This window comes from Perna viridis, chromosome 1 (genome assembly GCF_037379345.1).
Source record: "Perna viridis isolate PV_CMFRI_1.1 ecotype Kerala chromosome 1, ASM3737934v1, whole genome shotgun sequence".
Classification (NCBI taxonomy): domain Eukaryota; kingdom Metazoa; phylum Mollusca; class Bivalvia; order Mytilida; family Mytilidae; genus Perna; species Perna viridis.
Window position 1 is genome coordinate 32,496,623 of NC_142445.1, and position 25,847 is coordinate 32,522,469.

The following is a 25,847-nucleotide window of genomic DNA, read 5'->3' on the forward strand; positions in this document are numbered from 1 at the left end:
AATGCTGAAATTGAATGTATCACTAACAACTCTTTCATGACTATTAAAACGTAACATATTGAAAAAGCAAACACTGTTAATAAAAATTGAGAAAAACATATCATAAAAGAAATAACATTATATGGCATAAAAGTCAACAATTCTCTGTTTTGGTCAAAGTCTTCAAAGTTTCTCAATCAATTTTTCCAAAAGCTTGTTTTGCTTTTCCGTCATCTCTTTCATGGCTGCCATAAATTTTTCATCCCTCTCTGCTAAATAGTCTTTAAGTTCGTCTGTGGAAGTTTTACGTTTCTTAATCTTCAATGATTTTTTCGATGAACCAGAAGTTGAGGCAAAGCTTTCTAAACTTCCATGATCTGTTTCATTGTCGTCATCTTCATCTACATTATGATCGGAAACACATTCAGCATTGTTATTTATTTCCTTTGTGCCGCAGGAACTTCGTAGAACACTGGGTTTGAAAGAAGGGTCATCCCTCAGAATGTATTCCATTTCTATTTCAAAGTAAAATGGTTTTGGGCGTTTATTTCCTGTTTTTTTTTGTTTCCATCAGGTATTTTCTGTACCCTCTCTTCAAGGAGTAATCTTTTTCCCTGCACTGGACTGAAGTTGGTGTGTTGTTTGATGTTTTGGCAATTTCTCTGCTGACTTCACACCACAGTTTTCTACTGGTGACAAAATCATTTATGGCAGCCTTCTTCTTGTCAGAGAGGATATTTAAAAGAGACCTAGTGGCGGTGACTCTCCAGTCATACCGTGTTTTAGAAATATTCAAATCTTCTTCATCTTCATCGATATGATTTAAATCATTGCTTTGGTTATCTTCCGCCTCCGGCTCGTCGTTTCTAAAAATCACTTTTGGTAATAGCACATTTCCATTATCCAATTCAAAGAAAATCGGATTATTTGGTGGCTTTGGGGACGGTTTTTTGGCAAGTTCATCTTTGACATGTAGTAGATCTGTAGAAAAAAATTAAACTAATAAAACCACATCATGGCTCATTTATCTAACGTACAGAATAGAAAAAATACAGATACATATGAAGAAGCCCGACTTCAGTGCAATTCTGGCATGCATAAACAGTAATGTAAATGGTTTCTACAAGCCTTAACAAGAGTAGAATTTCACTTTTAGTGGTCTGTAACTCACAATTAATATATACAAATACATGAGAAATATCTTCATTGTAATGAATACAGTGTGAAAAAATACCCAAAACCATGCCTACTTTTAGAAAATTTATTGAATATTTTATACCAATTAATCCGGTTAGGCGTTAAAAAGAGGACAATGAATGTGCAATGGGACTTGATGTCAAACATAAGCAAAATATGTAATCGAATACACATTTATTGAAAAACATTTTGGATTATTATAGAACTATAGAATATCACATTCTCGAATTCACTAAAGTAAGTTAACGTAAACATTTAATAAATTTCTGTAAGTTTATTCCTGGCATACTAATATATTTTTATTACGTTGATATATCTATACATACTATCTGCAATAGCCTTTATTGTTTCACTCTTGACTAAAAATTTAAAGTTTTCTCCATTAATTGGTAGCTGTATTGGGAAAAGCAGGGTGCTTAAATCTTGCATAGCTGGTGTATATTTTGCTTATGTTTAAAATAAATTGATTTTTGCCTCAACGAGGTATAAAAAGTAGCCAAAAAATACAAAAATGCTTTAGTTTTTTGGTGACAAAAAGATTCGTAAATGGGAGGTATAAGGGTACCAAAAAATCATATTTTGGTTGACAAGTTGGGGTGTGTGCACGGGTGTTATTTCAGCCCACTAACTAATATTGTTAAGATATGATTGTTCATTTAGTCTTTATTTAATTGTGACATTTTTACATGAGTAAGCGCACATTCTGTCTAAACCCATGAATGTGATTAGGAATTCTCACACAGCTAAAGTAGGATTTTCTTAGTGAGGAAAGTATGACTTCTAGAAATGATCAGCAATAATCCATTTCATCAGAGATTAGGCAACTTCATTGTGTCCCATTATTGCAGCATTATAAATGTATTCAAATGCAATTGAATTAGGTTTCTCAGATTTGTTGCACTTATTAGCCTTTACACGAAAACTGCAATAAAGAACAGATTACTCTATTATGGGAGAGAAGTCATGTAAGCTGAAAGTTAAAATAGGAAACACTAGTGAAATCAAATGGTCTACAGTCCTTCGTATGCCTCAATGTTTTATCATAAAGAATATAACTATCTCATAAAATAATTTATTTGAAACAATTATTTCATTATCTACGGATGATAAATGTACTGTCACAAATACAGTATACATACACAATTTAGAAAATTACAGTTTTTTTGTTTTGTTTTCAGGAATCACTTTTTCTTCTTATAATGTGTTCATCTATCTAACAACGACTGGGAGAGTTGCAAAATAAAATAATATTTCAAATAAAATGCTTTGTAGGGCACAGCTTAATATGATCACAGTGGTCAATCCTTATAAGGTAATTATTGATACTACATTCAAGCTTGATACATTTCTGAATTTAGATAACAATTCAATAACTGAAGTATTGAATATGGTCAAAGACCTTATAAAAGATAAAACTGGACAGATACATTTTTTAAAAATTCTATTAAAGTTAAATATTTATAACCTTTATTTAAAAAAAAATATATATAAAAATACAACATTCACAAAGAACCTCAAGAAATATGCAAAATAATTTATACTTGGTATTATGTAATGTTAGGTTGGGGTAATAACCAATTAAAATAATAGATTTCTTTCATAAAAGTATTTGCACCAAAGGATTTTTACATATAAAAAAAAAACATACAAGTAGATATGAAATGAGGTACATTGTATACAAGTGTGGAAATATCCATGTGATTTTTCGAGCAGTTTGCATATTAAAATTGGCAATCTTTTCCTGTCCCATATCATGACAATTATTTCCTCAATGGTAATGAAATAAAATGCTTAGAAGGACACAGCTTAATATGACTGCTGATATCAAACCCTGAACATTTAAGGCAAGTATGGATGACCATTCAAACTTGACACAGGTTTAAATTTTGATTGAGATTAGCTATTTGACAAAGGATAAGAATTTGCCCAGAATTTAAGTGACCCATTTTGAGCCCTTAATTTCTACAATCTCTAAAATCAATTTTAACCTTCCTTTGGTGGTATGGCAATTTTTGGTACAATTTCAAAGATGTTCATTTCCTTTGACTCAAGGTCGCATCCAAAAAGTGCTTGTTACTGCCCCCAATTTCTTATTCAGCTCAAGTCATGACCCTCAAAATCTATCTAAGACTTCCTTTTCTTGTATGGCACCTAAAAGTACAATTTACAAGAGGTCCAAGTTATTGTGCCCCTACACGTTTTTTTTTCTTTTATATTTTTACATTTTAAGAAGATCAGCATAAGAATAATGCAGACATTATTAAATATTTCAAAAAAAAAAAAAAAAAAATATTATTATTACATACAAACAATAGTAACTCCCAAAATTAACCCAAACTGTCCATTGTTGGTATAGCCCTTAGTGGTACAAAGTCAAAGAGATCCATTTACAAAATAAAGTTATTCTCTGAACATCGGGAAAATGCTAATCATAGACATCTACACACTTTCACTGGAGTTCTGTAATTAAATATTCTTTAATATGCTTGTTTGTGGCCCCTTATTCCCAAACAGTTGGAGCCATACCTCCCCAAACCAACCTTCCATTTGTGGTTAGGAACCTTGTTATAAAATTTATCAAAGATCAACCAACTAATATTTAAATAATTGCATGAAAAAACCAAGTGTCTACTGACAATGATGACACCAAATGTTTTTTAGTCAAATAAAAAATGTTATTTTCATTAGTCTTCACTCAATTTTAAAGAATTTTCAAGTTTACATACGTTTTGGATTTAGGCAAAACATTTCTTAATGCCACCATAATTCTGAAACCTTTGAATAAAATCCCTTACCTGTTATATTTTGTTTATCAGTTCTACATTTGTTCTTACATCTTCAGCTTGCACTTTCAACATCAAATATTCTTTAAAAATGCTTTGTGTGATAATGTACTGCTGAAATAAGGCTGTCTTATTTAATAAGCCCTTGAGACAGTTTCCCAATTTGTTTTTAAAAAATGGCCTGAATTTTTTCCAAAAAGGTGTAAAATTTTCCCAAATAAGTATAGATTTTGTACATTAAGCAATAATGCTATCCAATAAGTTACTCTTAAGGATTTTTTTTACAAATCCTTAAGTTTTCCGATTTCCAGAAAATGATGCATACTTTCCAAAAATAAAAGGCAAGGGCAATTTTGAAAAAAAAAAGGAAGAAAAATCACTTGTAGAATCTGTAGCAAGTTGAAAATTAGCTGATTTCTTCATCAATTATTCTTTTAGAAGTGAAAATACACAAGATGTTTTTAATTTATGAAAAGAATCAGGTAGACAACAAAAACAAAACAAAACAAAGCAATTCATTAGTGTCTTATTCTATAATACTGTAAAAGACCATTTCCTCAAAGTTTTGCTATATTGATTTTATTAATTACTTCTAAAAGTTTGAAAGTCACATTGAATTTTGTTATCATTATTTCGTTAACAATTAAATTTACTTAATTTTAATGGGTCAGGTCAATGTTCAGTTGATATTACATGTATATACATCTCAACATTGTAACTCTATCGAATCTTCACTTTTCAATTTTTGTTGAGTGAAAAATATATAAATATAAATAACGTAACACTGGCCAATAAGAAAAATATGGCTATAAATTATAAGGAAAATAACACATGGAAACTATGTACTACTATCACAAAGAACTATAATAGTAACAATTCTTTCAACAAATAAATTAGTTTATATCATTCTTCATACATTGTTCAACAAATTTTATTGCAGATTTTATGAACAATATAATTTTGAATGTATTTAAAAAATATAAAACATGCAATTACTGAGATACCATTTTTTCCCATACTATATTTTTATCATTATTAATCCAAAATACACCTTTAAACTTTGCGGTAGCAATTATTTTATTTTTATGTTGTGTAGATCTTTTCTCATGATAATGAATTATGTACAGAAGAGTGCTGAAATACACAAAATGTACAATGTAGATAATTATATTCATTCAGAGAGTAGACAACAACATTAGTCTTAAAAGATGCCTTTACTGTTTCTCTGATTTTATTTCAGAAAAACAATAGTTTCAAATAAAATACATCGGAGTAAGTTTTATGAAAGAGAATAAAGCTGGTGAACATTCCCAAATATACAATACTTGCACCACGACTGGTCATACATTAGCACTAAATGAGATCATTTTTATGAAGCATGTGTAAGTGAATACTGCACTGGGATGAATGATACAGAATATAAACATTCAAATACTACTCAAAATAATAATGTCTTGAAATCGATATATACATGTATGTAAACAAAATGAATTTTATTATTGACACCATAAGATGAAAACACAGACTTATTAAGTGCAAAGATGATTTTTCACTCATTATTTCATTATCTCCCTTCAAATTTCAGAGACATATTCAAATTGATAGAAATTATGTTTGCAACGTGTATGATGTGACAATACAAGCATCATATATCTCGTGATACAAAATCATGTTTTATAACATGATACTTCATATACAATGCAAGTTTATAGTATAAACATCTTATAATTCATATCTAGACACATGTTGAAAAATGTACACTAAGAACAGAACATCACAGACAAGCTACATGTACTTAACCATAAACATATTTACGGACTCCATAGATCTAGTGATATATGAAGACAAGTCAATCAAATCTGTGTCAAATGATCTTAATATATTTATAAAAACTTGGTTATAACTTTTTTCCTGGGCTTTATGCAGTCAATAAACCCTAAAACATACTATATTAATTAAATTGTTTTCAATGTCTTCTTCAGCTCAATCCCAAACAGGCAGTAAAGTAATAACTTTCATTATAAAAAGAAAAAACATAAAGAACCTTAGTGAACATGCTGTTGTACTGTTCGGGAAAACTTCAATCTCTATACCTAAATACAAAGTGGTCCCCCTTAATAGGTATCTGTGAAATCTATATTATCCAAGTTTTTATTTCTACAAATTATTCAATAAAGTTAAAATGAAATCCATCAATATAGATGTGCTATGCAGGCAACCCCAAGGCATGTTTTTTTTCACAGTCTCCTTCACTGATTTCTAAGTAAATCAATTCCATCTAAGTATTTATTACTACGGTACTTTAAAATCATTGACCAATGTTTGAATGATATCTATAAAAATATACATGTAGGCACTATCTAGGCATTAAATTCTTACAAAGTCCCAAAAGGTGTCCTTGACAAAGTTTTGTGAAAATCTACATATGTATCCCATCAAATTTCTTATTGCTACTAATCATTAACCATAATTAAATCCATTATTACTGACAACATAAAACTTTCCATCAATGAAACTATCAATATGCAAATCTCATTTTGTTTAAAATTTTTGTAACTAATAAAAGAATTAAACTTGTTTGAGCAAACAAGGCAATGAACACTTTGTTACCAACCATACTACTATCAAAAATATTTCAAAATGGAATAACAAGTTAAAAATATTTCATATGGTGTACAAGATACTGAAGAAAAACTATTAAGAATGAGAGTTGAGAGGTTATGAAAAATCTTTCAGATAATTCATTTCTGAGGCTGACAGTAAAACAGAAAATACACAATCTACATTGTATTTACATATATTACACAAATGATACATAGACAACCACCACTTTCCTGAGAAACAAGTTATTACCATGTCTTAAAATTTCTAAATGACTAGTCTTGTTCCATTGGTGTATCTTCATCTAAACCTTTGACCTCTGCTATACCCTCCAACCTCAATTGTTCTTCTTTTTCATTTTCAGTGATTGAATCTGTTTGATGTTCACTTCCTGCATTATTTAAACTATCTGATAAAACACTTGAATCTACATCCATAGATTCACAATTTTCCAACAATCGAGGTTTTTTTGCATCACTTACACCAGCATCCACACTTCCATCACTTGTTGGAAGTTCTTGTGAACACACATTTATTTCTTCAGATGGTGCAGATTCCGATTTATCTGTCTGTATGACATCATTCTTTGATTCTGAGTCTGTTTCTTCATTTGACTGTTCTTGTGTTTGATCTATATCTGACTGAACTTGTGGCAATTCTGAAGTCTGTGATACATTTTGATCACTGTCCTGTTCTTCTGAAGTTGTTTCCTTAGAAATAACTTGCTGATCTGTCTCTATAACTTTCTTGGCAATACAAACAGTCTCCTCGGCCTCAGAACATGCTTTATTTACACTTTCCAGAATATTTTGGGCTTTTTCACATATAGCTAAAACTTGGTCTGATTGTGTATTAATTTTATGAACTTCATTTTCTGATATCTCACTAGTACAAGTGTCACTTGTGGAATCCGACACATTTTTCTGATGGGCACTGTCAGCTGTTTCACTTTGCGTATCATTAATAAATGGTGTAGAAGATGAAATAGGACTATCTGCAAAAAAATAAACAGAAGTCCTTCAAAAAATGTTCTATGTCTGGACCTTGAATTACATGTACTACCATTTTTTAAGGAAATTGTTTTAAAGAAGTGCCAAGTAATTTGTAAAATGAAATATACTCAAAAAAGAAAAAAAATACGAAATAGCTATTCAATGTCCTTAATACATGCTGGATCGGAAAGTCTATCTTTATCAAAAACACCCAAAAATAGTTAAGTGCATTAACTTACATACATGTATTTGCTAGTACAAACAACGAAAGGTGCATATCTACACACAATGTGTTCGAGTAATAGTTTTAGATAATTCATGTAAGCAAGAGGCTCCCAGGAGTCTGAATCGCTCACCTGGTTAAATTTTTGCCTTTTAAGGGCAATAACTCTAACAAGAAGTTGTCAGACAATTTTTCAACTTTCATTGAATTTTGCAGAATAGTCTATGAGGAGCGGATTATTTAAAGTAATAACATCACAAAAAACGTCCAAAAAAAGGCAATAACTCCAACATGGGTCAACAAATTTTCACCAAAATTTAACGACAGATATATCTCATCATGCTAAATACTTTAATTAAGTCAGAATTTGGTTAAACCTAACCGTTTTGGAGATGAATGCAAAAATTTGCTGTCTGACCCCCCCCCCAATGTTTTATTTTTAGTAACAGCAGCCATGTTTTTTAACCTATCAAAAATCCAAATGTTCATTTTGTTACGGATACCCTATAAAACAAAAATGCCAACTTTCATTAAATTCTGTAGAGCAGTTTCTGAGGAAAGTTTTTTAAAATAATAACATCATAAACAGAAAAAAAACATCTAAAAAGAGCAATAACTCCAACATGGGTCTACAAATTTTCACCAAAATTTGACCAACTTTCATTGAATTCTGTAAAGTAGCTTCTGAGGAGAAGATTTTTTTAAAAATAATAACAATAAAACCAGCAAAAAACGTCCAAAAAGGGCAATAACTCCAACATAGGTCAACAGATTTTCACCAAATTTTGACCACAGATAGATCTCATCATGCTGAACACTTTTACCCCGTTCAGAATTTGGCTAAACCTAACAGTTTTGGAAATAAATGTGAAAAACTACTGTCTGACCTCTATGTTCTATTTTTAGTAATGGCGGCAATGTTTTTCAATGGATCAAAAATCCTCATATAAGTTCTATGCACGATACTCCAAGAAACACTCAATGTATGTTTGGTTTCAATTGGTCAAGTGGTGTCAGAGAAGAAGAGTTTTGAAAGAAATAACATTAAAAATAGCAAAAAAACACTGAACTAGAGGCTCAAGAGAGCCTGAATCGCTCACTTTGCTTATTTGAAAAACTTGAGGAATGAGACAGGCTAAGTTAAAATCAACTAAATTGTCAAATGCAAAAAATGCTTTTCATAGCATTTTCATGACCTGAACCATAATTTTGCTAAAGGCAACAATTTTTGAATTTTTTTCAAAAACCTGTCTTAAGACCCCAAGTTCCATTTTTAGTATAGGCAGCCATTTCTATTCATGGATTAAAAATCACAACAGTCATTTTGAGCACAATACACTAAAGAACTATTATGCTTATTTTCCTTCAATGATCTCAAACGGTTTTAGCGAAGAAGATTTTCAAAGTTGTACATGTGAAAAAAAAACAAAAAAAAAACCAAACAAACTGTTTAAGGGGTTGCAACTCTTATATTAGTCAATGAATGGTTTTGAAAATTTTAGAGTAGGTCCTTCTCATGATGCTTAACAATTTTACCCATACCAAAAATTTGCTAGAGGCAACGGTTTTTGAGTTATTTGCAAAAAACTGCCATCTGACCCCTATCTTCTATTTTTAGTCATGGTGGCCATGTTTATTCACAAATCAACATTCCCATTTGTCAGTTTGTGTGGGATACCCTAAGGAACATATATGTCGACTTTCATTGAATTCTGTGCAATGGATTTTGAAAAGATTTTCAAAGTTGGACATGCGAAAATACAAAAAAAAACTGTTTCAGGGGCCATAACTTCTACATCAGTTGACCAATCATTTTGAAAATTTTGGCATAGGTCCATCTCATGATGCTAAACAATATTACCCATGCCAAAAATTTGCTGAAGGCAACGGTTTTTGAGTTTTTTTTTGTTTTTTTTTTACAAAAAACTGCAATCTGACCCCTATATTCTATTTTTAGTAACAACAGCCATGTTTTTTCATGGATCAATAATCCCAACGATCATTTTGTGCAGAACACCCTAAAAAACAATCATGCCAAGTTTAAAACCTGTCAGTCCAGTAGTTTCAGAGGAGAAGATTTTTTTTGAATTGTCCACGACGACGACAACGACGAACGCCAAGTGATGGCAAAAACTCACTTGGCCTTTGGCCAGGTGAGCTAAAAAAGGCAATAACTTCAACATTGCTTAATAGATTAAAATGAAAATTTGACCGCAGATAGATCTCATCATGCTGAACACTTCTACCCAATGTCAGAGTTCGGCTAAACCTAACTGTTTTGGAGATATATGCGAAAAACTACTGTCTGACCCCTGTGTTTTTTTTTTTTAATGGCAGCCATATTTTTTTTTGACGGATCAAACATCCCTATATCAGTTCTATGCAGGATACCCAAAGGAACATTCATACCAAGTTTGGTTCCAATTGGTCAAGTAGTTTTGAAAAATTGTTAACAATGACGACAGCCAGGTGAGCTAAAAATGTGAGTTAAAGATTAGAGCTGTTCCAGAATTAATGTCAAGGTTGGGTTGGGAGACGTCTCTATTAAAATTTAAGGTGTGGTTGTTTTAAGATAGCTAGCCTTAACAATGAAAGGTAATAATTAATTAAAATTGTACGCATGGTGGGGTCAAACAAGAGGGTCCCAGGAGCCTGAATCGCTCACCTTGTTAAATTTTTGCCTTTCAAGGGCAAAAACACTAACAAGGGAGTAATTTGACAATTTTGACTCAAGAAGACTTTGGTAGGTCCTATCATAAGGATCATTTCATTAACTGAAAGTTTCTTTCTATCTGGTATGCTTTTCAAGATATTGGCTGAAAACTGCTATAAACATTTCAAGGGCATTAACTCTTAAGAAGTCGTCCAGCAACACTGATCCCCACAGACTTCTGTAGGCCTTATCATGAGGATCATTTCTGCAATTGAAAGTTTCTATCTGTCATAGTTTTCAAGATACTGACTGAAAACTATAAAAAAGGTCATTTTCACCTATCAAGGACAATAACTCTTACAAAGAGTTGTCTGACAACTTTGATCCAACACAGACTTTTGATGGCCTTATAATAAGGATCATTTTGGCAACTGGAAGAATGTGGAAAACAATTTTGGAGATATTTGAGACAAAACTTGTGACTGACCCCTTTGTTCTATTTTTAGTACCAGCTGCCAGGTTTTTTTGACAGATTAAACCACACATCAGATCTATGCAGAATACCCTAAGGAATATTCCCACTAAGTTTGGTTTCAATTGGTTGAGTAATGTCAGAGAAGATCTTTGAAAGAAAAACATTAAAAAGAGCAAATAAAACAATGGAAAAGGACGATGACTCCTACTTACGGCTTTACAGATTAAAACGAAAATTTGACTACAGTTAAATCTCATCATGCTGAACACTTGAGCCAATGTCATAATTTGGCTAATCCTTGTGATTTTGGGAATATATACGAAAAAATACTGTCTGCTCCCTATGTTTTATTTTTTGTAATGGCAGCCATGTTTTTAGAGGGATCAAAAATCCCCACTATGCAGAATATGGTTCTGATTGGTCTTGCTGTTTCAAAGGAGATTTTTGAAAGAAATAACATTAAAAATAGGGAAAAAACATCAAAAATGGACCAAACTCAAACATGGCTAAACTGAAATTAAAAAAAAATTGACCAGAGATAGATCACATCATGCTGGACACTTTTATCTGATGTCAGAATATGGCTTAACCTAATAGTTAAGATATATGTGAAAAACTTGTCTGACCCCTATGTTCTATTTTTAGTAACAGGGACCATATTTTTTTAGGGATAAAAAACTGCCACATCAGTGATATGTAGAATACCCAAAGGAACATTTATACAAAGTTTGGTTCTGATTGGTCTAGCAGTTTCAGAGGAGAAGAGTTTGGAAAAATTGTTAACAATGATGACAGATGCAAAGTGATGGCAAAAGCTCAAATGGCCCATGGTCAGGTGAGCTGAAAATCCAAAAAAAAGTTCTGACCTTATTAAAATGGAATAGCCAAAGGTATTTACCAGAATTGTTAGTGAAATTTTGAATACTATTAGTAACAATGGGATTTGATCTCTTGAGGTAATTAAAACTGTCAAATTAGTATTATAACAATCAGCCTCCAATCAGTGAAGGACCGAAATAGTAACTAAGTACCATTCTGTTCCTGGTCATTTGAGATGGGTTCAGAGTTATCTGTTTTATTCTGATTGGCAATTCCACTAGTGCTTGGCTTCTGTTCATCAACAGAGGTACCAACACCATATTCTTCATCATTCTCTGTGAGTAGCTGTTCTGTCAAGTTTTCATCTTCCTCAACATCCTCCTCATCTTCTTCACCTGAAAGGGCAGTGCTATCATAGGAGGCTGTTTTTGTCTGATCTGAGCTTCCAAACCATTTGTCTATGTTAGCAGTCCATGCTGATTGGGTAGGGGTAGGAAAAGTTGAGAATGGATTTGGCTTAGACAATCCTTCACTGAACCCATTAGAATCCAGTCCATTTACCATTGCTTGGGATTCAGAAATTATTTTCCTAAAACATATACATGAATCAAAAATTATGTGAGGCCAAGTAAAATGTGTGGTTCTGAAAAATGGATTAAATTTTTTTTTACGTTCACTCCTCAGATGTAGTTGTCATTTTCATTGAAACCTCCTTTAACTTCAATTTGAACCCAAATTCTGAGTTTCAAATTCTTAATTAATCCTCCTGTTAAAGTGATGACTGGACCAAGTAATGGTAATTAAAAAAAAGATTAAAACAAACAACAACAAAAAACAGAAGTAAATAGAAAATTATGGTCGATTGGTTTTCATTTCATTATTTCTTTTTTGTTTTGGCAAAATAAGTCTAGGGTTGTCAGTAAAAACTAGGGTGTCGGGTGACTAGAACCACATATATTTTTTATTCAGCCTCATCATTGTCAAATTCTGTAAAATCTGTAAAAGATTTTTTTCGGCTTTTTTACTATTTAAGATACAAAAATACCTTTTCTCAAAATATAAATTCTTGTAAGATGTAAATAACTGTATTTCATGTCTATGAATCTTTTCTGTATCGAGTTTCAGATTGAAATTTGCAAAGCTCTGTTCAATCATTAAGAAAGCATCATTCTTGCTCTGCATCATAGCTAAGCTTGTAAAAATGAAGTGTTGGTTTATAAAATTTTCTTCTTGCTTGTAACATAATTTAGTATAAAATTTGATTGTGAAGCACTTTGTACTCAAACAACAACTTTGTTTTAGATGCTGTCTAGACAAGCCTTCCTAAAACAATTGCTGTGCACCTGTATTAAAAGTTCAAGTAAGCACTTCTGAATAATTTATGACAGAACATTTCTGATCCATTCATAATTCAGAACCCTTACATATAAAAGACATGGCTGACAGTCAGTTCCTGTTATCTTTTTTATTCTTTCTTGAGAACACAGACCAAGTGAAAATTAGGATACTTGTCTGTAATGTTAAGATCTGCGTACTACATGATCTTACCTCCCGAATGGATCAACTGTAGTGACCACTGACATAGTCTACAATATAATATTTATAATAGTAAATTATGAACTGTATAAGTTGTACTTGCTCCCATGGTTTTTAGGTTGGATTAAGTTTTCTGTGTGTTTTCATCTTGTCTACATTGTTTGTTTTTGTCAAGGTTTCTTATGGAAGAAAACTACCATCCCTTATTTGTTTGAATCAGTTGTCATCAATTCCTTTTTACACATGCTGAACCCTGTCCATTTGGGGCCAATGTGGACATATATGTACGATTCATATTAGACATGACTTTTATGGCGGATGACTAAAAAAATTATACTTTTTTTTAACAATATGACAGTATTCGTCAAAATAACCTCTCCATTCATGACATACATGTACACAAGATTCATTCTTGATGCATGAATGAAAAAGGTTTTTAGCTCTAGTCTGTCACTTTCATATGCATAAAATAATGAAGTACTACTCCAGAAACAGGTATTTTATTTCTATCAAGGACTTTATCACTTTTCTCACTTAGTCCCTGATTTTAAAGCATTTTCACCTTTGTCCTTCAAGGTCTAATTTATCATACAATATAATTTGATTTCTTTTTAATTTAAAAAACTAGATTCTTATTTTTTTTCGTGATAAAATTTCTAACAAACTAATTTTGTAACATGGACCATTAATTGTGTCCCTGTTTAATTATCTTGGTATCGGAATAGTATTTCCTTAATTAGATTTTGGGAATCCCCATTCTATTTGTTTACCAATTTTTCCGCCAAAAAGTCACATGGCAAAAGTGTAAACAAATGCCATCCATTTTCTTTCATCAATTCTTTAATTTCTAAGTGTTTAGACACTTCCTGATGGGATAATCGTTGTTTATTGGATTTAATTTATTCTGTTATTAGGTAAGTCTTTTTCTGAATGTATCACATGGTTAGACAGGGCTGTGAAGCTTGTATGTAGCCACGTGCACATGGCCATATGTGTTTACCTTTGACCAGATGATGAGAGTTTTGATTGGCTCAATAATATATTTACATTTGATTGACACCTCCCATGAGGATATTGTCAGTCACGGTCGTCTGGTCTAATTACCGTTAATTGCCTTCAGTCGTAAATTGGTCATGGTCAGTTAACTCTGACCAGGTGCCAACATAATTTGATAATTAGAGAAAATATCCCTTGCTGATAACTTCCTGTCAGTTTTATTATACAAAACTTAGGCCCCAAGAAAATCGCCAATTGGTTATTTTTGTCGCCAGATCAAATAAAAAATTGCAAATTGCGACATTGGCGAAGCCCAGCGCGACCCCTGGATTGTGGACAATGTATTAGACCAAGTTTTGCTGAAAAATGCATAGTCCAACTGTCATTATTTCTACAACTTTTGTCCAACTACAATTTCCTGACAGTATGCATATCTCTATTTGGTTATATTACACCCAACAAAGTTTCATGACAATGCTGCAAGCTGCTTAGAAAATAGTTTGGACAGCTGAACAGACAGACAAGGTGAAATCTATATATCCTCTGAACTTTGTTTGCGTGGGTATAATAAGCACAGCAAGTATGCTGTAGAAGATATTTAGATTTAGCCTATAAATGAACGTTGATAATTTTCATTTCCATTTCAATCCATCATTCTAGGCAACTGCTGTCTCAAAAGCAAATTTGCTCTATTTGTTTTGTCCCAAATATTTCAATCCCATCTACTTTGGTTTCTTCGATTTTTTTGCCAGCTGCACGAAAGAGAGATATTTCTCCATTTTTGACAAAGTTTGGCAGATTCGATACACTACATAGGTAGTTTGCAAACACATTCTGATTAGCCCATTTCTTGCCACTTGCCAATAGGAATGAACATTTTATCAACTAGTATTTCAAGTTGTTGTGGAAATCTCAGCAAAGGAATTTTAAAATGGTTTAAAAATTTGTTAACCCATTGCCCTATTTGTATGATTTGACCAATGAAATTAACTGAGAAAAAGGGTGATCGGAAAAAAAGATGTCAACATTTGGATAGGCATTGAAAAATAAACAGTATGTAAACAAATAAATTTGTTTGTCAAACAACCTAGCCATGATCTTGACTAGCCCTGAGCAGATTTCACTTTCCTTGGTCAAGTAGACTACCGCTTATTTTGAACCCTGTTACTTCAATACAAAATAGTGTTCATTTCAAATTCAAGATTTGTCATCCTAGTTCTTGCAGCTATCAAAACTGGCTGCAAAGCACAATCATTTGGAATATTCAGCTCTTCAAACAGTCACTAAGTCACACAGAGATAAAAAAGTGAATCAAGACACCAACATTTGGTCCTACAGTACAGTATGGTGCATAAAAAAGAGAAGTCCTTGACTACTTCTTTAGTTCTCCAAGGAAAAATAAAACATAGACTAATGGGTAAATGGGACAGTTTATACAATGTATAAACACATCTTTTGACAAACAAATATTGTGGTATACTGCTGTCTGTCCACATCAATAAGAACTCATTACTCTTTAAATGATTTTGATAACTTTTGGTACAATTATTTTTGACATGGAAGGATGCTCCCTCTCTATTTTTTTCCAGACTTTTCATTTCAAATATTTTGTGCATATAAGTTTTGCATAAAAGAAATGTCTATCTGCATAGTACTCAGGGCTCACGCTACTGGGGAATTTGGGTGAAAAAGTCACCCTAGGTTTGCTCACTTTGCCCTCGGACAACACCAAAAGCAAAGTGAGGTCGCCCTCTAATTTTCAGACATCGCCCATGATTGGGACTGTACTCTGCCTTTTAGTGAAATTTTGACCACAGTTATTTCTCTTTCCATCACAATTCAAACAAAAAATGGCAAATCGTAAAAATCTTTGACATCTTACAAATTTTCGGTTACAAGCAAGGATTTTGATCAGCTTTTCAGGTGAAAAGACAGGATACAGAATGAGCATTCTTCACTCAAGCTTATGATAACTCATGTTTATCGTTTATATTTTGTTACGAAACAGGCAAAGAACTTCGTTCAGTACGGGCAAAATTTAGCCTCAAAAACCAAGTCTACATAAGGACAATTTTATGTTGTTTCTCCAGCTCTTTAATGTGTTTTGTAGTTGATTTGATTGGTTTATGGTAATAATCTGAACATATACAGTCATATATGCCCTTCAAACCTGGCTGAGATTGGGAAACGTGTTACAAAGGCTGGAAAACACCAAATTTTGTGCAGCTTTTCACACTTTTAACAATGGCCACATGTGTGTTGACCCTAGTGCTTCATATATTTTGTGTATAAATGTCAGTTATAACTCATATACATTGCATATGAATAAAGCACACAATTTTTTTTCACTATCATGCAAGCACGTTTTCCAGAGAATCCAAATAGAATGCCTGAGACTTAATTAAAAAAAAGACACCCAAGCTTTTAAGAATCATCAAAAATAGAAATCCCTTTATACTCTTATACATTAATCAGGGGCATACTTCCCTGGCATAGTTTTAAATGTATTTCATATTTAAAAAAATGCTGTTTTCTGCATTGTCACCCTTTGTACACAAAAATAGATCCAGTACAGTGTAGATATAGAACTGCCTTAACATGCACCAGTGCTACATTGGACAGATATAAATATTTCAAATAGATATTTCCCTATTGTTGCCTCATGAGATTCTATTTTTAGCACAACTTTTAACTGCGCTTTTGGAAACCGGACAGAGTTAATGACAAATTTTTGTCATTATTTTTCTGTTATATTTAGTATTGGTCCCTGAGGAATTCATTGATAGCATAAATGATATTTTCAAGATCGTAAATATTGCTGACATGCAACTACAAAATGTAGTGACACCTGGGTAGTGATAAAATTACTCACATTAGGTCTACACCTAAGTCTGATGTACAAAAATAAATGATAAAATTACTTTTTATGTCATTTTGATACGAAGTTAATGAGAAGTAAAGGAATTTTCCAAGCAGCAATTGAACTTTCACACTTGAGTGGTCATAGATCGACATTTACTCCATGTGCCTGATTAGTGTAAGTTTCATTGATGAAAATGATGAGCCCTAGAAAAATCAATGGTGAACTATGCATGTACATATTCACTTCTCCCTGACCAATCCCCACTTCTCCCTAATGTCTCCCTGAAAAGAGAAGTCACTTCTCCCTGTTTTTTCTCAAGTAGCTTGAGCCCTGAGTACTGGGTTTTTATTTACATCTCAGCCCCTAATTATACTGCATCTACCTTTTCCATTCCTCTTAAAAATTTATCACATCTTTTATAATGTCTTCTTGGTTCCAAAATTAACTCACAAATTCTCTGTACAGTGAATGGTGCCCTGGAAGGGAAAAATTAGATAGTTAACGTGAATTGTACATTATTATAAGTATGGTTCAGCCTATCTGGAATTGAAGTTCCAAAAATGAAATGTTATTGTAATATTTTAAATACAAATGAACCTGACCTAATGGTCACCTCAAACTAGCGGTCACCTTCATTGAATGGCCACTTTCGATCCAGCCAAATTGTTTTCCCTACATATTCCATACAACTCCATTCAGCCATCACCTCTATAAGGTAAACAGCAGTCACCTGTTTACATGTAAAAAAAACCAACTTTTTGTTAGTAAATACTTTTTTGTGTCTACCTTAGGAAATTGATTTGAATTTATAATTTTTTCACCGTAAATGACAAGAGAATTATGAACAGTATTACAGGTGCTTGAATGAGTTTGCTTTAAGGGGTCAATGATTTATCTATTGGTTGACCTGATTGATTTAGCTAATAAAAACAAATACACAAGAAACGTTAAAGGAATTGCTCAAAGGTGTGGAAATGTACTCACTGACACATGTAGGAAATAAATATTTAAATAAAAGACACATCATCACTCAGTCAAGTCAGAAAATAATGCCTAATTGTATGGCATCATGCTACAACAAGAACTTCCTTTCTTTTGCTTAACAATATACATACAATGCAGACACATGCATGCATATCTATTAAACTTTTCACTTTGTACTGAAAACTGAGACATTTGACTAAACCTCTTTTAAAAGGTCCCCTCTCATGAGAGGTCACTTTTACCATTCCCCAACGGTGACTGCTTATTAGGGATTGCACTGTATTGGCTTAAAATTGCAAGGCAAGGCATGGTATGTCTGTGGCACGTTGACCTTTATGATACCAAGTCAATTCCCGTTATGAATATTCTATAACTCAGTCATGTCGGTGTTTTTAAGCACTTTTCTTGAAATACAAATGTAGCCTAGAAAAACAGTTAATCTTAAACTTATCCCAAAATAGATGAAACTGAAACCATCTGTATTCCCAGTAGAAATTTCAATATTTTGACAAATGGCAAGTAAGACTAGAAAACTTGTTTCCCTAGTGACTTTAAAACTCTGCTGTCCAAGCATAATTAAGACAAATCAAACAAAAAATATATGCCATTACCTAGGTTTTTTTTGGCATGGTAATACCTGATATAAAAATCATACATAAAAAAACAAAAAAACTCTTTAAGCAAAAATGTACCAATAAAAAGTTCAGTGTTACTATGATAAATTGCAGAAAAAATGACATTGCTTCATTAAAAAAAAGAGAGGGTGTCCAGAACTCTTCAACGTGTACATGTATACACAGAATTAATTTTCTTTCACTAATACTATAAGTTACAGCAATTAAAATGAATAACTTCAGAGTTGATCTTCCCTGAATGAAAAGAGAATCACTTGATAATCTTCCCTTTTGTAATTAACTGGACAAATGAAAATGAGACTTAAAATTCCATTATTCCATAGCTGTTTTAATCAATGCTGAATAGAATGTATAAATCCCTTTGCTAATTGTCCTGTTAAGAAGACATTTGATTGTATGCACCGTAGTCTTTTTTACCCTTGAAACTCATCCATTAGAGTTAGAACCCGTTCTCTCAGTTCTTCACATTTCACAGACTCTATGTTTAAATCTGTAGGACTAGATTCCATAAACTTGGTCATCACTGTGTCAACCTTGGTAACAAATAGTTTCTTTAGTTTAAGCCATGGAAACCTATATCAAAGTAAAGGAATGCAATTTAATATGAAAGTTGTTTTCAAGATCATTCTAATACCAGTAACCTCTTCAGAATTCCAGATCATGAATGTAGAAAAAATAAAAATAAATAAAAATGTTTCAAAGTTAAAATGAATTGAAAACTCATCCGACATTCAGATGAACTAGAAATGTCCGACAGAAAAAATTCTTATTTTTGTTGCTTTGACAGTATTTTTTGAATTCTTTATACATTGTACATTGCACAAGTATCTAAAATTTTGTATCAGCTTTGAAGAGATTATAGACAAATGTAGTGCTGATCAAGAAAATGATTCCATAATTCAGTTTGTAGCTGGTAATATTATAATTGGTGAATAAAGTATTTTGAGTTTATCTTCTCTTTAAGAATGGCTTGGAAAAACTGGAAAAGTATAGTAATGAGCAACATCTGTTTAGGGTTTTCAATATCATTTGGTCGTGATAACTTTTTATATTTTTGTTTGGCCAATCAGAAAATCTGACCTCTGATTGTGATTACTGCTGTCTTCATGACCTGCATTAAAATGTAAGGAAACCTTTCTTCTGGACAAAACTAGGTGGTACATTCAATTTAATGTTTATTTTCAATCTCTATAATTCAGAAAAAGAGAACTCCATGTCACCTCATCTCTGAGAAAGTCATCACAAAAGTTGTCATTTTCAAGTTTTTCATATTGGTCTCAATACATTTCATGAATGAAACAGATATCAATCTCAAGTTTTAATTGAAAAATGACCTAAAAGCCTGATCCAGATCACAATGTCCTCAGACTGTCACTCATGATAAAAACATTGGACAAGCCAATTTTTGAACGGTCAGAACCAACAGGACCAACGAATTTCACGTACTCTGGACCAATCATTTTCTTTTTGGAATCTACAGCTGTCAGTTGCATCTGAATTTTGTTAACATCACATGATATACTTGTGTAAAATATTCCCACCATTTGTGGATAACTGTAACATTTGCGGTATCTGTACAAACTAATCTGACCTTCTAAAACTGAAAGAGATTTTGCTAGAGATGCTCTTGAGGTAAAAAATTGTGAAGTATGGCAAAGTGCTACAAAGTTATTGTCCATTTTGAAAGGCAGAGGAAAAAAGGGGAAAGGGCTGTGACTTTGAAAAAATATTTTATTCCTTCATTGAAAAAAATATATATTCACTCCATTATTTCATAAGGCAGATTTTCAAATGAAAATATTGTTTTGCTTGCTGCTGAAATATAAATTTAAAATATTGCACTTGTGAAACAAATGTTCTCATCTGACCCCCATTCCTTAGTGCTAAAGGGGTTTTAAATGTCCTTTACTATTTTTACAAGTCTTGCAAAGAAGAAACACCTATGGAAGGGCTCACAGTGCTCTTTGATATAGGCAAAGCCTACTCCATATTAATTTCATATGCCAGCACTCCACAGTATTGTAGAACTGCCTGATTTTGGTCTTGTAATCTGATGCTTTGTAACATTTATCACTTTAAAAAATTGTCAAGCATCTGTAAATCTATATATCTAGAAATAGCTCAAGCCAAGGCCTTCAGGATGCAGTAAAAATTTTCTGGAAAAAAATTACCCACAGCATATAGGGTTACCATAGAAACCATGCAAAAATATGCGAAAATTTGCAAAAAAGTTCATAAAATCAGGTTTAAAAATATCAAATTTCCCGCAAAATATCTGAAATTTTTATTTCAATCCCTGAAACTGTTCAAACTTTTCCCTTCAAAAACCCCTTCCTCATATGGGCATCGCCAGTTAGATTTTGAGCTATTTCACTTTGTAATCCACTTATTAAATTTAGCATGGTAAAAAATTGACTTACTTTCACTTTCACAATGAAGTCAAATTGTCATTGAAAAAAAGCCCCTTCAACATTGAATATATATAAAACATTGCAAAATACTTTTAAAAGTCCCCTTTTTTCAGAAAATGTTTTATCAACAATAGATTCTTCATTTTTAATCACTATAGCAACTACCGGTTTCCATTCATGTCATTTTTCATCCCTAGCCAAAAGTGCGAAACTAAACTAAACTGTGGAGTGCTGGCTATGGGCTCTCAAGAGAAACACTAGTCATTTTGGCAACTGATGTTTGAATGATCGACGCTGTATGTATTACATGTAGTTCTACAACATAAAATCACGCATTTTAAGTTTACCTTTCATGTTTTCATCGGATATTTTCATTTTTTGTTTACAGTCAAAATGCAAGATTTATCATTGAATGCCATGTTGCTGGGGTAATTGACCTGCGGGATGTTTTTGTCTAGCTATAACATAATATCAAATAAAAATATTTAAGAATGATTGAAGTACGAAGTTAAAAGATGTGGCTGTAAAGTAAAATTTCTAACCTGATGCAGAAATTCCATTAAAAAACATCAAAATTTGCTCTTAAATCAGCACATGTAAGGAACAATAAACACCAGAATCGATAAGTCCTGAGAAGCACACTTCACAATAGCGATCAGCAAATATTTAGGATTTTTAATCAAGCAATGAAAATTTATTCATACATCATTTTGTCAAAGATAAAATATATTTGAAAATCGTGCGGTGAGTATGAAAGTAATATAGTAAAATTAAAAAATGAAAGTTTTTATCATTTTTTGTGATCATTGCTTTTGGAATGAAAAAAAACCCCAACTTTCAACCTTTGAATGATAAAAATTTGTTCCATCATATGAATCTGAAAATGCAGCCAACCGTTATATACATAACAAGATGTCAGCTTCTAGATCCAACTTCATGTTTTCATTCGGGAATATTATCTTTCCAATAAGGTTTGTTGGAGTAAATTCTTGTAATTATATAGTTTTGTTGAGTAATTATTCTTAATATGTCTGCATTTAAAGTTAACTTTTACACCTTGAAATTTAGGTCCAATGATAAAACCTCACATTTTGACTATAAACAAAAAATGAAAATATCCGATGAAAACATGAAATGTGTAGTTTTATGTTATAGAACTACCATATGTACAGGGTTCTCAATAAGTTTTTAAGTAGTTGGCACCATTGAGGGCCCTCAGGCCCGAACCAAGCGCCGATTGCGCGAGGAGGGAGAGCTAGGTGATTTTTTTCAGATTTACATGACATGGTATGCTTTGCATGTTGTTTATATCACTAAGCTATTCCAGATTTGATTGTATGCATGAGGGAAAGACATTTTTTAATTGATTTTTCTCTTAGCCTTTTCTTTGAAAAATATGAGGCCACAATGCAAATTTTTTATAACTTAAGTGCCTTCCCCCCCACTGTACAGACATTTCTGGGATAGCCCTTGTAATTGTGTACACCATCTATCACTTTTTTAGTAAAATAAGATGATTTTTTTCTGCACTTGCACTGTGACATGCTTTGGACAAAGATGACTGGAAATGTTGAATTGATTCTAAAACTTCCCTCATAAGGAATCAGTACAGCGTTTGAAAAAAAGGATCATGTCCACTACAAAAGCGCCAAATTAAACATGATTAACAGGGACCATCCTAGACACAAAATTCAGGGAGACTTCTCAATGTGTGAAGGTTTCATTAGTTAAATTAAAATTTTGAATGATGTTATCATATAATGACATTCCTTTTTTGAACAACTTCATCTTTCTAAGACTATGCAAAAAGACAAAAAGGTATAAGATCATTAACTAATGTATGTGATTTTTTTTTCAATTAATAAACATTAAATCATTATAAAATTTCACATCTAGTCAATCTAATGTCTAAAAACTTATCGTTTACACATGCACCACAGTTCATTAGTTCAATAATTTTAGAATCATATAGCCTTTTCTTTTTTTTTTCATTCTTCCTGATAAATTTTCAAGGCCTTGGCAAAGTCCAAGTTTTTCATTGAAGGACCATCCTCTGAAATTCTCATCAAGTCATTCACTGAACTATTGTTTAAATGGTTTTCAACCTTGACTTGATTCAATTTTAGGTAGAGAATCCTCTTTCACATGCTGCACTATTTACTGGTAGAAGTGTGCAGCACTGAACAAATTTTACAATATTTGGTATAATATCTTCATAAATTCATGCTAAGTTTTTCACAAATTTCACTAATGGAGAAAGTTTGAAAAGAACCTGTAACAAGCCTTTTGTATTGTCGATATTCCATAGGCACTTGTTCTTTGTCAATTCCTTGGATGGCAAAATGATCAGCTAAAACAGTAACACTTTGGTTTCAAAATGTTGCCAACTCTCCTTTTTTGTGAGCAGAAGTAATGTGAAGAAGCTACAATACTTACATTTTTTCTATCAAACCACTCTCTTGAAAATGATCTTTCGAATTGTTCACGATGTTGTCTATATATTATGGCATAATAGATCTGAGGTTATCTTCAGTGAACAATGTTCATTTGATCAATGATAAATTTTAATTTTTAGTAAGTATTTATATGTAAACTAAAACACAGGATAATTAATTTATGGTTTATTATGTTTACGGTCACTTCTGGGTGACTTCCGATCAACTGATGTTACACAGTCAGATCCTTCGATGTTGACATGTGTACACTTAGCAGTAACATTTATAACAGTCATATATTAATATATTTATGGTATTAAGTGTAATACTTTATCAATTTCAGTGTCAAATTTTTTTTCAAGAACTTCGACATCATAATTACAGGTGTGTTGTGTATATATTCATTTTTATAAATGTCAGCGTAAAGTACATGATGGGAAATCAGATGAGTGTTAGAAGCAGGGTGGAATCATGTGTAGTGACCTGCTGTGAATCGTCTCATTTCAGCTGTGAAAACACAATAAAACAATAACTGATGCTCTACTGGATTTTCCTGGTAGGTTTTTAAAAATGAAAGGGGGATGTGTCGGATTTTATCAGTGACTTCAACTTCTCTTTTGTGGTAACATACGGCAAAGTCTGAAACCAAAAAGTGACTATATCGCCTCAGTCGCCCCCTAGGACGGTCCTTGGATTTATTTGTACTGCTGAACACGACAAAAAAAAAAAAAATGAAGTTATCAAGGAAACTAATCTGCATTACAATAAACGCCACGATCAAAGGTTTCTGATGCAATTTTTTATGTATGAAACGTGAAATAACCTAACATTTTTTTCCTTCAATTTATTTTTTTTTAGCAACAAAATAGCCGGCGCAATGTCAAAGACAAAGTAGACGGTGAAATCACCGCCACCTATTGAGAACCCTGTATGTAACTGACATGTCTGTCAGTATTTTATAAAGTGGAATATGTGTGTTGTTCCATTCTCTTGTTCTAGCAAGTCCATGATACATTACAGTGGGAAACTTGGTATAGTACTATACTCGGCGTCACATAAATAACATACTGTTAAAATTTGAATAAAAATATTTTCTACGACTTTATTGACACCAACCGTCCTTTAAATTGTCTTAAATGACTTGCTCATTCGTTTAGCCAAACAGCTTCTCCCAAGAAGTCGCTTATTAGCTTAAATCATGCGTAACAAATCCTTACGGGAAAATCCCATACTAATATCCGCCATGTTGGTTTTTACAGGACGACTTGTTTACAAACGAAGTTCGTAAGTTCCCGTCGAACTCCGGTGACAATCGTCTGCTTGATCAACTTCTCGGTATTGTACGTTGTTCGCGTAAAATAAATCTGAGATATCCGAAATAACGCCGAAATGCATTCTGGGTTCTTCGGTTTTTGGACAAACCATTTAAATGTAAACAACATCTCCTACCAACCTGATCACTGTAAACATGGCCGACTTTTTACAATGTAAATATTGGCACCGAGAATTAAAATCTGACTGGAATTTAACGATTCAATCTTTAGGGAGAAGCCGTTTGGCTAAACGAATGAGCAAGTCATTTAAGACAATTTAAACGACGGTAGGTGTCAATAAAGTCGCAGAAAATATTTTTATTCAAATTTTAACAGTATGTTATTTATGTGACGCCAAGTATAGGTAGGAGTACCATGGCGTGAAAAAGAGGGTAGATTGAAATCATAGTTTTTAACAAAAAGTACATGGCATAACTAGAATCTACGAACATATATAACTGAACACCAAACTAGCCTTAGAAACTTACAAAGTTTTTCCTGTTTTCGCTACATGCTGCAGGTATTGTTCCAAAACTTGAGGGATTTCTGGTGATGGCTTCTTTTCAAATTCTAAACGAAGAACAAGGCTACATATTAATGAATTACGTGAACGCTAAGAAAAAGAATTTATATACTCTTTATACTGAATTCATCAGAATTTCTACTGAAAAGTGTTTGTATACCATTCAAAGCGTCTAAAATATCCTCTTTGTTGTCCATGTTTCTCTGTGGAGGTCAACTGATGGCGGCACGGAAGTGACGTCAGTTATCCCATTTCAATGTAGGGGTGACGGGTTTCAATTCTTTTGGGAAAAAAGATTACACATGTTAGATCAACCAAATGCAATCTAATATTTTAGTCAAAGTTGGAATAAATTTTAGGAAAAAAATAGTCTGTGATAGCATCAAAAGATTGATAACATCCAATTTATAAAAAAAGAACACATTATCT

The 25,847-nt window shown here is 32.4% G+C and overlaps 1 protein-coding gene across 3 annotated transcripts; it reads right to left on the reverse strand.

Annotated features, from left to right (window-relative positions):
* Positions 1 to 25,718, reverse strand: LOC148628419 (uncharacterized). Of its 3 annotated transcripts, XM_088587275.1 has the most exons (8): positions 25,579 to 25,718; positions 25,384 to 25,465; positions 19,154 to 19,309; positions 17,500 to 17,593; positions 13,271 to 13,308; positions 11,935 to 12,311; positions 6,813 to 7,554; positions 1 to 960 (listed from the first exon to the last, which is right to left on the reverse strand). In XM_088587275.1, exons 1-7 carry the CDS (start codon positions 25,613 to 25,615, stop codon positions 6,836 to 6,838), a joined length of 1,503 nt encoding a protein of 500 aa, XP_088443401.1. In that variant the 5' UTR covers positions 25,616 to 25,718; the 3' UTR covers positions 1 to 960; positions 6,813 to 6,835. The 3 variants fall into 3 exon arrangements, with proteins under 3 accessions (XP_088443401.1, XP_088443392.1, XP_088443411.1); XM_088587266.1 differs by lacking the exon at positions 1 to 960 and having other exon boundaries at positions 2,233 to 7,554; XM_088587285.1 differs by lacking the exons at positions 1 to 960; positions 19,154 to 19,309 and having other exon boundaries at positions 2,233 to 7,554.
* Between the last annotated feature and the right edge of the window lie 129 nt (positions 25,719 to 25,847).

Bases quoted from the DNA above. Each gene is read 5' to 3' on its own strand.
- LOC148628419 (XM_088587275.1), bottom strand. From the start codon at position 25,615: ATGGACAACAAAGAGGATATTTTAGACGCTTTGAATG. The intron at 25,466-25,578 runs GTATACAAACAC...TTCTTCGTTTAG, and splicing joins TATTTTAGACGCTTTGAATG to AATTTGAAAAGAAGCCATCA. The intron at 7,555-11,934 runs GTACTTAGTTAC...ATTTTTTTGCAG, and splicing joins AAATGACCAGGAACAGAATG to ATAGTCCTATTTCATCTTCT.